The sequence below is a fragment of the Zeus faber genome (genome assembly GCF_960531495.2).
Source record: "Zeus faber genome assembly, chromosome: 18".
NCBI classification, from domain to species: domain Eukaryota; kingdom Metazoa; phylum Chordata; class Actinopteri; order Zeiformes; family Zeidae; genus Zeus; species Zeus faber.
The window spans coordinates 21672352-21686760 of NC_137210.1; the positions used below are offsets into that span (position 1 = coordinate 21672352).

The 14409-nt window shown below is 48.4% G+C and overlaps 1 protein-coding gene across 1 annotated transcript in view; it reads left to right on the forward strand.

Moving 5' to 3' along the window:
* mlphb (melanophilin b) overlaps positions 1 to 14409 on the forward strand; it is a gene marked incomplete at both ends in the record, with an annotated part of 38509 nt that overhangs the window by 18430 nt on the left and 5670 nt on the right. The window contains 9 exons of the mRNA XM_080018899.1: positions 161 to 208; positions 3952 to 4004; positions 4129 to 4211; positions 5045 to 5201; positions 5775 to 6065; positions 8190 to 8370; positions 8687 to 8943; positions 11159 to 11242; positions 11900 to 12217. Of these exons, the coding sequence (XP_079875025.1) occupies positions 161 to 208; positions 3952 to 4004; positions 4129 to 4211; positions 5045 to 5201; positions 5775 to 6065; positions 8190 to 8370; positions 8687 to 8943; positions 11159 to 11242; positions 11900 to 12217 (1472 nt within the window). The remainder of the gene's footprint in view (positions 1 to 160; positions 209 to 3951; positions 4005 to 4128; positions 4212 to 5044; positions 5202 to 5774; positions 6066 to 8189; positions 8371 to 8686; positions 8944 to 11158; positions 11243 to 11899; positions 12218 to 14409) is intronic.

The following is a 14409-nucleotide window of genomic DNA, read 5'->3' on the forward strand; positions in this document are numbered from 1 at the left end:
TTTCAGTCCCTGGATGGATCGGCCCAAAAAAGCAGAGCAGCTAAATCACCCTAATTGAACCGTTAATCACGTTAATGGAGCTTAAGGATTTCAGAGCGTGATTTATGCCAGCGAGAAGCCGAGAAAAACCATAAACACGTCCGAATATTTTGTTTTTCAGAGCCCATTGGCAGCGAGTATGACACGCAGAGCATGCCGGAGGTCCAGGGTGAGTAAAACTACTGCTTGCAACTGTGACTCAAGAACCACAAACAGTACAGTACATACAGTTTGAAGTTGGCGAGGGATTAGGTCATCACGGTCATTCAGACGGCAGAATTGGTCAAAAAGCTGCGAGCAAGCGACTTACAGTAACCCTCGTAGTCCACGTTTTTGGCAGCAGCTGTTCTCTCCGGAAACCTCCAGAGTTGAACCACGATAGGATGTTGCACCTGCATATGATGTGTCGCTCCTCCTCAAACAGGTAGAAAACAACGCTCAGCGGTTTCTCTCATTTACCCACCGCACTTGTTTAAAAAAAAAAAAAAAAAAAGCACGCGCACGGGGAACAGTGCACCTTTTGTGCAGCGACCGCCGTAAATGTCAACCGCCCTCACTCTGAAGCACGGTTTTACGAACTTGGAGACGGAAAGCTCCTAAATCAAGACCAATAGAAATTCACTTGCGGTCGTTAAATGTTCTCCGCCTCGACAACTCGACCTCGTTAGAGCGGTGCTTCGGAGCGGCTCGCGCAGCAGTCGCCGGGGTTTGCGAAAAAAGCGCCCGAAATGCCAAAATGCTTCGGGCCGACCGCGCGGCTTCCACTCGCTCTCGCTGGCACCCTGCGAAGCGCGTCGGCGACGCCAAGCAAGCTTCGCCCGTTGACGGGGGCTCGGGAAAGGAAAAAACTCACTTTTACGGTGCTCGTGCACATTCATTCGGGTCCCCGGTGGGCCTGCTCACGAAAACTGTGAAATAAGACAGTGTAGTCAGTTTTTTGCCAAGCAGAGCCGTCTGCTTCAAAAACATGTCCTAAAACCAGCCGTTCAGCTCCGTTTCTCAGTAATACGTAGCATTGAGAGACGTTGGAATTATACCCGCCCTCCATCTGAGTGACTCCACCCGCGTCTGGAGTGTGACCGGACCGAACACGGCATCGATAGCGTATAACACATCCTGGCCGCAGAACCGCAGACGAGAGAAATACAAGTATGTCAAAGATAATTCTGCTGTTTCTTTCCGTGTGCGTGTCCACGTTAGGCTGCTCTCCTGCAGGCTGCGGCGCGCGGTCAGCTCCGCGTTTCTCCAAACAAAGCCGGAGACGTATTTATTGTATTTTATTTTCCCACGTTCCCCTCACTGAATGAGAGCCCCAAGCCCGTACCCTGTGGTGCTCCGAGCCCCGCGCTGCTCCGGACGCCGCGATGAAAGGCGGAACAAACTTTTAGACGAGGCCTTTGTAGATCTCATATGAGTGAAGATTCAGCAACTGGATTGCTTATTTCTCGCCTCAATTTTTTTCAGATTTTGGTGCACTGATGAGGTGAAATCTGTGGAAGTTTACAGAGTAAATAAAACGAAACGGATGCCCGGATGCTCAAACCCCATTGGCCCACAGAACTAGGGGCCTCGGGAGGGTGGTTCCTCCCACTGGAACAGCCCGTTTTCAGACAGGGTGGATTTGATGCATGTTATTCCAAAATTAGTTTTTTAAACCCGGGTCAACCTGCTGAAAAACGGGGATTGACACCTTTCCCACTGGCAAGAGAAACACCGTTTTATTTCCGGTGCGTCACGTTCAACGTCACAAACACGTCGGAAAAGGGGCGTTGTCATGGTGCCAGCGCGATTGGGAGCAAAACAGTGGAGGAGACAGCAACTTAAACAAACAACGACATGAAACTGTAAAACTTGAAAAAAAAAGTATTTTGAGCCGTGCACCGCAGTAGAAGCAGCATGGAGCGCCGCTCCTTCGGCGGCGGCGAGCGTGGGGGGGTTCTCAGCCGTGCTCCCCGCGGTGCGATCCCCACACTCACAACTTTTCACGGCCCCCCATGCGGAAAGAAGTCAATAACTTCTGATTTTGGATTGTAAATGGGATCTGAAATGATGGAATGATACACGGATATTCCTGTCTATTTACTGTATGTGCCAGCTCACGAGATTTCAACGCGCGTCGCATTGCCCAGGTAGAGGGGCCAGAATGAGCGGGTCCACCCGGGCGTCCTGTTCACATCAGAGCTGATCGGAGGTGGAGCCGATTAAAACCCGGGTCTATTGCCGGTGCATTTCACCCGGGACTGAGACCCGGGACTTTCCTTTCCCACTGGTGACAAATGCCGGATGTTAGTGGGTGTTACCCGTTTTTTTGGTGCAGTGGGAAGGGGTTATTAAAACGTCTCAATTGCATAATGTGAGTGGATTTTTCGGCAAAAGAAAACTTTAAAAACACGTTTTGGGGACCTCAGGGACCTGTATTAACTTGTTGAACAGCAGCGTAACAGCTACTCTTTAAATCTTGGTTGTTATAGCCGTAGTCCCCCTCATTTGATGGGTTTACATAGAGGAGAAAGCAAAACAAATAAAATTGTGCTTATGATTGATGCAAGTGTAAATAGGAGTTTGTGTGTGTGTGTGTGTGTGTGTGTGGGGGGGGGGTTCTGTTTAACACATGAATATACTGTTTGTTAGTTTCGCTGCAGTCAGTGGGAATTCAATGTGATACCAACAGGCAAGAAAACAAATGTTCACAGCTGTTGAGCATCTGTGTGTGTGTGTGTGTGTGTGTGTGTGTGTGTGTGTGTGTGTGTGTACATTCGTACATGTGTGTGTGCTTGCTTCACTCTCTACGCTTTGCCTTTGCTGTCAAATCTTATCCTGACTCCTCTACTTTCTCATTTGTTGTTACATAATCCAGTTCCATTCCCATCTTTCCTCTTCCTCTCTCTCCCTTCCTCTCTCTGCCCCCACTCTCTTCCTCCCTCTTTCTCTCTCTCTCTCTCTCCCCCTTTCTCCCCCTCTCTCTCCCTCTCCCTCCTTCCCCCTCTTCCTATTTCTCTCTCTTTCTCTCCCTCCCTCCCTCCCTCCCTCCCTCTCGCTCTCAATCTCCTTCTCTACTTGTCCCTCTCCCCCTCCCTCTCTCTCCCCCTCCCTCCCACTCTCCCTCCCTCTCTCTCCCTCTCCCTCTCTATCCCCCTCTCTCTCTCCCTCTCCTTCCCTCCCTGCCCTTCTCCCCCTCTCTCCCTCCCGCTCCCGCTCTCCCGCTCTCCCTCCCTCCCTCGCTCTCCCTCTCCCTCTAGCTCTCCCTCTCCTTCCCTTCTTGCCCCTCTCCCTCCCTCTCTCTCTCTCTCTCTCTCTCTCTCTCTCTCTCTCTCCCTCTCCCTCTCTCCCTCTCTCACCCTGCGTGCCTCGTTGGTTCGGCAGGAGATGGAACTTTTGGACCAAAGTGCATTGCAGGAAGGGAACCAACTCGTAAACATGCTCATAAAGAGAGACTGGGAAACACACTCCTTACGTTCCCGCTCCTACCTCCTCATCCTTCTCCTCCTCCTCCTCCTCCTCCTCCTCCTCATGCTGCTCCTACCATGCCGGGTTTTACTGCGAGCCGCGCCGCCCACATTCTTATAATAAGGTCACTTAAGGTCCTAAAGCTGGAAAGCTTCTGGTCAATGGAAACGCACTATAGTGACCAGTCAGCCGACCTTGCTCAGCACACACATGCACACGCACACGCACACACACCCACGCACACGTGCACACACACACACACACACACACACATACACACACACACACACACACACACACACACAGAGTCAATCAACTGCCATATGTCATCTCTTTATGTGTTTATGTGTTGCTGTTGGTCCTTATTTGTTCTCTATTTATTCCTTTGTAATTTTCTCATTTCATGTCGCTGGGTACAGTCACCGGCCTCGGGCGCTTCGCCGCTGACGCTGTTTTTCTCCACAGATGAATACGAGGAGCACAACGTGGACGCCGTGGGCGATCTGCGCTACAAAGGGGTACGGAGCATCCTTTCCTGCTTTGTTCTCTCTCACTCGTTTGTAGAACCCGTGTTACATCTGCTCAACTCCCGTCTGCCTTCTCCCCCTGTTTTTGGACCTGTTTGTGATGGTGTGTGAACAGCGTGCAAAAAGCTCCGCTGTCTTCCTTGAGGAGAAAGGGGGACAGATGTGTCCTTGTGGTGATTTAAGGTCGTGTAAACTCAGGTACAGGCGGTATGGGGAGTTGCGCTGCATTATAATCGTACCACTAGGGGGGTTAAATTGGGGGTGGATGAAGGGCTTTCCCTTGATGATGTCGCCATGTTTTTCTATATGGACGTTCTGGAAGGGATCTAACTCATTGATAACTTTGAGGAATGTCATGAAATTCCCACCGTCAGAGCACAGTGAGCGAAAGCCTAAGTTCCGCCAGCGGCACTATTTTTATTTATATCACTTATCCTAGAGGGAGGCTCCCTGGGGTCTCTCAAGAGATATAACAAGATAAGAAAAATATAGAAAAGTGCTCTATAGGTGTGCTCCAGTCCTCCAAGCCCAACATGCATCACAGAGATCTTGACAGATTCTGATCTTTCCTCAAAAAAAAAATTCAACTTTAAAAGGATTGCAAACAACAAAAGAAATGAGGGTCCACCCGCCTCCCAAATGCCCATTTAACCCCCTGCATATAACAACGCATTGAACGAGCTCCAAATATCAACTTGACCCCATGCTGCTCAGTCTTTTCCCCGGTTGTTTATCTACTGTATGTTCAGCCAACGAGGCCTTGACAGGTTGAAGACTCAGTTTGAACCCCGACCACAAAATCAGCTCCGCAGCTCCTCTGCAGCAGCGTGCACAAACCTAACCCGGTGAAACCGTCTCCAGCTGGAAACGGTGCAACGCGCCCAACCGAAGCTATTCCAGCATTTAGGCAAACCCATTCATCACCGCCGTCACACCGAACGCGGCACTTGTTTTGACCCATCCCGACGCCGGACACCTCCTCGAGGTCGGCACAAAGGACGTCCTCGCGCCGCGGGTTCCTCCGTCGACAGAGCCGAGGTGTTTGCCGCCGCGGCCGGTCTACGCAGCGTCTCGTCTCGCCTCGACCTCCGTGGAAAAACTTTCCCAGGCAGCTGGTCCAGGCTGCGGGGCTACCGCGTGGTCAAACCTGCGCTGCCCCACCCCCTCCCCCCTCCCCGTGCATTCTGGGTAAATACCAGGCTGTCATACATCATAGCACACATGAAAGAGCCTGAGCACAGTTGAAAAGGCCTCCGGTTACGGCGGTGAGCTCTTAAACTGAATGCTCTGAATCCACTGGAATTTGTCATAAAAATAAAAACCAAGGCATCTACTGCCCGTCCGAGAGTCACCGCGGTGGCTGTCGTTGGGCTCTGTCGGCGCTCTGGAATGTCACCTTTTTCTCGCCCTTTACGCTTTAAGTCCAGGTCCAATCTATCCCCTCTGTCCCCAATAATAGCGGCTGTTTGATTGACGTTTTACAATCCAGAAGAGAGCCAGAGGCATTATTTGGGAGGCAGGGCTGTACGGACGCTCTTCCACGTTTTGCGGAGGCACAGTGTCCTCTAGTGTTTTGGACGCAGCAGTGCCTTTCTCAGCCGTCAGGATTTTCTTGGGATGCCGTGTCATTTATAACAGCCTTATCTAAGTCCTCTTCTCAGGTCATAGACTGCTCTCTGAAGGGCAATAATATTATTAGACATGAAACAGGTTCAAATACGCACGGATCAATCAGGGACTTTCAGGTTCAGGCGTTTTCAGGGAATCTCCTCAATCCCCCCCCCCCCCTTTTTTTTGTTCCGTTTCCTTCTTCATCCTTCCTCATCATCTTTAATCCCCACTTCCCGACTTCTTTCCTCCGGCACCGTCCCGTTTCCATTTCCTTCCCCCCGGACCTTCTCCCTCTCCTTCTCGCTGTCGGTGATGGTGCGGCCGTCCTCCCCCGCCGCTCTCCGAAAGACGAGAAAGACCAAAAGGCGTCTAACTGTGCAGCCCTTTGAGCTGGATTTGGACCCTGACCACATCATCGACACCGGGAGGCCGTCCTGTCAGGTACCGCTACTGGAGAACATTAGATCATCTCCGTCGTCTTAACCCTCCTCACGCCGGCGGAGGAGGTCTGCGGTGCGCCGGATTTCAACTCTTTAATTGTTTGTTTGTTCCAAACAAATCTCTGAGTTGGCAGAGCAACAATGTTGTACTGTTGAGCACTGCTATTACTCACCCTTTAAAACCACAAGCGTGGGGTGGTTCCAAGCACACACACAAACACACACGCGCGCACACACACACACACACACGCATGCACTCACACACACGCACGCATGCACGCGCACACACACACACACACACACACACATGCACTCATACGCACACACACTCGCATGCACTCACACACACACACACACACATGCAAGCACACACACACACGCATGCACGCACGCACACGCACACGCATGCACTCAAACACACACACGCATGCACTCATACGCACACACACGCACGCATGCACTCACACACACACACACACACACACACGCAGGCACAAACACACACACTCACGCACACACACACAGGCACGCACACACACACACGCATGCACTCACACACACACACACACACACACACACGCAGGCCCAAACACACACACTCACGCACACACACACAGGCACGCACACACACACGCATGCACGCACTCACACACACGCATGCACTCACACGCACACACATGCAAGCACACACACACTCACGCACACACACACAGGCACGCACACACACACACACATGCACTCACACGCACACACATGCAAGCACACACACGCACACACACAGGCAGGCGCACACACACGCATCCACGCGCACACATACACGCATACACTCACACGCACACGCGAATGCACTCATATGAACACACGCATGCATTCACACACACACACACATGCAAGCACGCACACTATCCAAATAAATTCAAAATGTGTAATTAAAAGTGCATTTTCTCAGGGGCTGTATCATCTTGAGTTCTGTAGCACTGTACAACTCGGCTTTCAAGTAAATTTGCTTCTTCGTTTTTTTTTCTCGTTCAGAGGACGCGATCTTTCTGAAGACAAATGACCAGTTATCGTTGATCTAATTTATCTCCCAAGCGGATAAAAAGCATTTGGAAAGAAATTCCGTCTGGAAACAATCTCAGGCAGAGCCAGAACGAGATCTCTCGCCACGAACCCCGAACGCACTCCACATTCATCTACAAACGCTGCCTCGCGGCCCCCCCTGCCCCCTCCTTTCGAATAGCGTTCAGCCTCTTGTGATTGGTTGTGGGCGCGGTTTCCTCATTTATCTGACTCACACAGACGTTTCACACGGGACTCGTGTGTAAATGGACGAGACATCTGAGCGAGATTTGCAAGGGAAAGTTTCTCTGTTCATCTTGTCTGTACAATAATTGTTTTTCGTTTTTGGTAGTCACACGTTGCATTGCTTACCGCCGGGTCCGGAGGGAACGGATCCATCGCATGTGCTCAACAAGTAATGTGGATAAATGGATGAGTAACAGCATTCCCATGGTGAATAGTCAACTAAACTGTACACAAATCCGCCGCCTTGAATCTCTACGTTTATCCGTCACCGGGAACCCGGCGGACACAACGAACATCTTCCCGACGTTTTTTTTTAAACCGATCAGTGCTTTGTGGAGGTTCAGGCCCGGCATTTGGTCCGGATTCGGATGGCTGCGGCATGACGTCAAAACGCGTCGGCGGGATATATCTGGGATAAATCTCAGCCGCTCGTCTTTGGTGAAAGTGCGGGGAAGGAGCTTTTCCTCGCCTTATAAAGTGATGTACAATCTTTTTTTTTTTTTTTTTTCCTCCCACCGTAGAGAACCACACAGGATCTTGGCCGGAGCAGTTAGTCCTAACCGTAAATGTCGAGTCGTAGAAAATGAACGGTGTGGGGTATTTCAATGGCGGGGCAGTCGTAAAACTTGAAGTCACATCAACTACAAATGAGAAGTTTTTACTTCGGATTTTTTTTAATGGAGCTCAAGCTTTTAATAATGACGATTAAATGTGAGGCCACATTATCATACACTTATTCACTCGTTTTATTAAATAGGTATTTACAGCAGTGACTCATCTCCTTTTCCCCCCTCTCTCTCTCTCTCTCTCTCTCCCCCAGGTCCCGGGTTCCCGTGACATGGCAGACGGAGGTGTGAGAGAGACGCTGGCGGCTGAGGCCGTAACCTCCATGTTCCGGCAAATTGCGGAGGAGCGGCGGGGCGACCAGGAGCCGCATTTCGCCGCTGAGGTCCAGCTCAACTTCGGGCGTGGGATAAGCCCTGGCCCCACCCCGCGCTACGGTACATGATGGGGGTCGGTCGGCTTCGGGGTCAATCCATCATGGAATGTGGAATGCACTGCTTCTCAATATGGAGCACGGGGGATGGAAGTTTCGACTAAATCATGTGGAACAGTAAAAAATATATTCTCGGATTGGGGGACAAAGTCTTGGGGGTCATTGCTTAATGTGTATCAAAATGGGGGTCCTTGCTATGAGAAAGGATGAGAATATCTGTTCTCAGGGACTGCAGTGATACAATACAGAGTGCATAGAACATGTATCTGAGGTTCTATTCTCTCTCTCTCTCTCTTCCAACCCCACCTTTGCCTTTCCAGAGGATACGGTGTACCCAGACATCCGGATGGGGGGGCCCCGCTCCATCTCGCGGCTCAGCCACTCCTCCTGTGGAAGCGGCAGCGCCGGGGGGCCGCAGTCCGTCAGCAGCTACCTGCCCGGACCTTCCGACTCGGAAGAGGAGGAGGACAACGACGACGACTACGACGGTCGACACTTCCCTCTGTACCGGTTGCACCGGCACACCCGGAGCGACGCCTCGCAGGAGAGCCTCAACTCGCTGGTCCCGCCACCACAGGTCCGAAAAGCCAATCGTATAAGTATGGGGATGCCTTGTGTCGATATGAACATTTACAAGCAACTCACTCGCTGGGGTTTATAGGGTCTATTGGAGATGATTACACATTACACATTTACCGGGCTGGTTTTGATATTTAAGACATAGGACACACTGAGAAACTGAAAAGACGCGATGCAGACATTGCACATCAGAAAGAAAAACACAAATTGATCCATATATCAGCCTTATCAATAGTAAGCCGAACATTTACTGAGAGCTTTATTTAACTTAAAAAAAAAATCTCCAAATGTCCCCATCACATCTCCATTGTGGTGTGTGGATGGGATGGTTTGAGAGGCCACACATGACCTGGATCTAGGTGATTGGGTTAGGGTGGCTGCATACCTGTTGCTCGTTGGTTGGTCTAATAAGCAACAGGTTAAAAATTCCCATCCCCACACTCACTAGGGGGGATGGTAGCTCAGGCGGTAGAGCTGGTGGTCTAGTGATCCAAAGGTTGCTGGTTTGATCCCAGGCTCCACCTGCTAGCATGCTGTAGTGTCCTTGAGCAAGACACTTAACCCCTAATTGCTCCTGATGGCTGCGTCCATCAGTGTTTGAACAATGTGTGTGTGGATGGGGTTTCTAAACCTGCCGCCCGTTAGCTCAACCAACCAGCGTCGGTGTGGCTACTCAAACCTTCCCATCCACACACCACACACATGTAGTCAGTATAAATTATCGGGCAACTCCAATTCATGAGTGGTCTAGATTTTCTTCCAAAGTAAGAACAAATTCAAATAAGATCATGTCATTAAAGGTTTTCTTAAACCACGCGTACCGCACCCTTTGTGAACGAGGCCCATGAGTGGTTGGACGTTGGTTGGACATGTTGAGTGACAGCGGACCCAGCTGCTAGATCACACACACCACACACACACTTTGCATCAGCGTCCACTTATGTGTCGTCATGTGTCGTGTTGTGGTCAGCGTCTATTTATCCCTGATCACTTCCCGTAGACTGTGGAAAAAACCAGGACCTAGCGTCACCCATTTGGTTTATGAAAAAAAATAATTTGAAATTGCGTGGAGTATGAAACCACCTGGCATTCGGAGGAAAGAAGACGCTCGCCTTGCTCGAATGCAAATGAGAGACCTGTAAATCAAGGCGACCACACCTTTTTAATACACGCCTCTTTAATATCTTCTTTATGGAACGATTTCCAAACTCAAACAAGACATCCATTAGAAGAAGTAAACTTAGATATTGTGAGCTGTTGTCGAAAAGAATATCAACTCTAGTGCTTGAACTTGAGATTCATTCTTTTTCCATTGACTTCCATTCAGTCAGTCAGGTTTTCTACAGCGCCGTCCGGTGGCCATTGGCCGAACCGCACGTTAAGGCACTTTTCGCGTGGCCTTCAAACTGCCCCCGCTCCCTCACTATACCCACACCTAATCACATCCCATCATATGTTCAGATTCCACCCGATATACCGGAGAAAGTGGTGAACAGCTCTGATGGCGGTCGATCAGAGCCTTGTCGTCGTAGTTTCCGCCCCTGTTTTTTTTCCCACGTCGCTGCAGATTTGCCTCACAGCCCGGCAACAGTGGCACGCGGGGAACAGGAAGCTGAGCGCTGTCAGAGCAGGAGAACCCCTGACACGCGCCTGTCGGACGTGAAAGGAGGCCGCGACACAAGAAACTCTGTTTTTTTGTTTCTTATCGTCCGTGCATTTTCTCAGAGGCCTGTTTGCACCGTCCGCCGTATCGGGTGTGTCTGTGTGAGCGTTCTGGACGGGTGACCCTTTCGGAAACTGTTAAACCCGCAACAGAGTGTTTTTCGGACTCAAAGTGATGGATTTGATTCGATTTTGTCTGAGGGTACACAAACTAGAAGTCTGTTAAAAATCTGCCCAAGTCTTTTTCTGGAAAATGATTCTGATTCAATACACTCAGGAGGGTAAGCTGATTTGAAGTTGCACACGTTAACAATATTAAAACTGTGCAAAAGGTTTGTATAAGATTGGATTTGAAGGCCATTCGTGTTAGCTATGTCTCTGTATCAATGTGTCTAGCGGATAACTCCTCACAGATTCGACTAAATGAACTAATACAAGATTGCCATCAGGTTCATATCAAAATTATTTCAGCTCGGGGAAGTACTGTACATTCCGTCCTTTTTTTTTCGCCACTCCGGTTTCATGATTGCTATTTCGTGTTCTCTCACCAGATCAATGAACTGACCAAGCGCATGTCAGCCATTGAGAATCTCTTAAACCGCTTAGAGCAGAAGGTCGCCCCAGCGCACGAACAGGTGAAATCCATCAATGAAATAATAATAATATTAATAATAATATTAATAGAGCAATAACTAACTCTCTCAATGACTATACCTGTGATTAAAGAACTAACCCCCTAACCCGAGATAACACCCCAAACCCCCTAACCCAAAGTTCCAGATGTAAATGCAGCTGTTTGTAACCCCCCTCCCCGTCTTCTGTTTGAGGTTTGACAGTTTGTTGCCTGGTTTTTATTGCAATAGTCTCTCGTGTCACGCCGTCATATGTTTTACAGCGTCTTTCCTTCAGCTGCCACAACTCATTTCTGTACCTGTAGGGAAAGGGAAAGAGCACTCAGCGCACGTTCATCATATTCCTTGCCGGAGGTAGAAGGAGTCAAAATCGTCAAAGTAAAATAGATGCAATGTGCAACATGATCCTGTTTAAGCATAAACTCGTCGGATTATGCTGATGAAATAATTCTCTAAGAACATTTTTTGTAGTGTGACCTTATAGCAATCTGATGTATCTGAAAGCACAAGTTAATGATTGCAGACTCAAAAAATAGTAATAGAATATTGATAATAAAAAGTAAAAATACAAGAAAACAAATACTCGCTTTACTAACCCTAGCCCTAGTTGCTGTTGTCATTAGTTACTTCCACCCCTGCTCATGTCTTTTATTCAACCAGGTCCCCCAGGCCCTCCAGGCCCCCCAGGTTCTCCAGGCCCTCCAGAGCCCGGCCAGCACCTCCCCTCTCCCCCCGTGGGAGGAGGAGGACCTGGAGGAGCAGCAGCTGAGGCAGAGGCTGGACCAGATGACCGGCGACATCAGTGACCACGGCCTGACCTCAGATGAGGATGAGGACGAGTCGGACGGGCCGCTCCCCGCCTGGGTGACCCCAGGGCAGAGCCACACGGAGGGGGACGCCGACACCACCGTCACCCCTCACCCACCCCGCCTTTCCATCTCCCCGCTATCGATGGACGAGTCACCTGAATCTCACAAGGTAGAGGTCTGTGCACCAGCCAATAAAAACGTAACAATCGCATTATTTATCATTTGAATGTAAACTATCATCTCCTCAACAATCATGACACCATCTCAACATAACATATCATAAACGAGTAATTTAACCTGAGTTGCTCTCGCAAGATTTGGCCCGGCTAGATCCTAGATTGCAGCTAATTATCTTCAAAAAGTTGCATAATAGTGATCATTTGCAAATAATAATGAAAAAAACAATACCACACCTTTAGAGTCACTTTGACAGTCAGTATTAAAAGGAAAGCACAAGCAGAAAATACGGAAGATTAAATTCAATAATAACCAAAATAAACACTTCATGGGTAAGTTTAGGGTGTAGTATATAAAATAAGTTTATATAAAATGTAGCAAATAAAGGTCCTTTAAACCAAACCACATGGTTCATTTGTTTTAATGGATGTTCTCGACAGTCCTACTCAACCTATACACCTATACTCACACATCGATGCATGGATTAACATGTCAATGCATCTGCTTCTGCATTGTGCCAGGCAGCGTCTCACAGGTTGCATAAAACCTGCACGTGTGCCGCCGTGCAGCGCAGGAGGGAACGTGCTCCCGCCCATCAAAGGCTTTCTGTGTCAGTTGTTTGGGAGGCCACAGCACGCTGCCATGAATCAAGTCACTGAGCCACACTATTTATATTTCCTTTTTCGACCATTACATCACTTCCAGACTTTCTCGAAGCGTCGACAGATGAGGGAACGTCCCGGGCCATTTGCATGAGCTGTTTCTCTGACATTCCTTTGCGAGTACTGACGTTTGCCGTTAGAAAATATTGCTTATCTTTAGTGTATGTTCCTTTTGTTTGTTTTAACTTATTTTCCAGTGTGTTTGTAATTTCTGGCAATTTCTTTTTTATGTGATGCGCTTTGCAACGACATTTCAAAAAAGTGCTTCATCAATAAAGCTTTTCACAAACACACTTACCTCACCTTTTCACCATGACATCATTTCACGCTCAGATTGTGTGTATTTTCCAACCTGGTGTTCTATGATGCAGTTGATATCATACAGACTTGTGGCTTCTACAGGAGCAAAAACAAATGATTATATACATTGCGTAATATTTACCCAATTATTTATACAATGACATTTAACATTTCAACATATAACATTTCAAAGCCCTAATCCTAAAAACGACAAAAAACCCAATTCTGCGGCGTTTTGTTATGTATCTTGATGCAATTGCCTCATGAGTAAAGTATTTATATTATGATAAACCTGAAAAGGAAAAGAAGGCATGGATGAAAAACAACATGCATGTGTTACTAGGGGTTAATTTGGTCGGGGAATATGCTTGAGTTGTCAGAATTTACATATGTCATTTGCAAAGGTTTAGCGTTAGGGTTTCAAATGTTTTTATAAATAATGTAAATACCGTAACTAAGACCCCCCCGCCCCACACTTCTAAAGTTTAAAAAAATTCTCCCCATTCAAATGAATTGGTTTAAATTTCGTTAGGAGTAGCACGAAGAAAGTCGGACAATTGTACTCCATGACACAATTCAATAGATACATTTTTGTGACTGTGAGCACGAAAAGCGCGACGGCGGTTGGTATTTTCCTCAGCAATGGTCTTTCGAATCAAATGCAAAAAGAGGGAGGTGATGTCCTTCCAGAGCCACAGTGCGTTCATAACCTTGTGATGAACAAAGCCCTGATAGTCCCCTTACCTGAGAGAGTGACCTTTTGTCTCCAGACTGACTCAGGGGGGTAAAAGGTAATGGACTGAGGAGACGTAATGTTCCCAGAGCCAGCCTTGCTTTTACGGTATCTCTTTCTATTTGTACATACGTTGCTGACGTCTAGGCTCCAGTCAGCTCTGAAAGGCTGAGTCATGACGGACTGTCATGTTTTCAAATCGCTGGTGAAGCTCATGACAAATCCTGCACCGTATGTCTTCGATACGGCTGTTGGTTCTCATTTCTCTGCATTTAGGTCTGCTATTCAGCTTACACAACCAGGTATGGCCTTGAACACAAATGCAGACGGAGTCTTTCTGGCCGCGGTGCGCCAACATGGCTAGAGTCTTTATCGGCACCTTACACAATAAGGTACGCTGGTCACAAGTATGACCAAAGAAAATGATGATTATTATAATAATGCGGTTGATAATAATCATCTCGGGCGCAGGAGGAATGGCGTTCCACT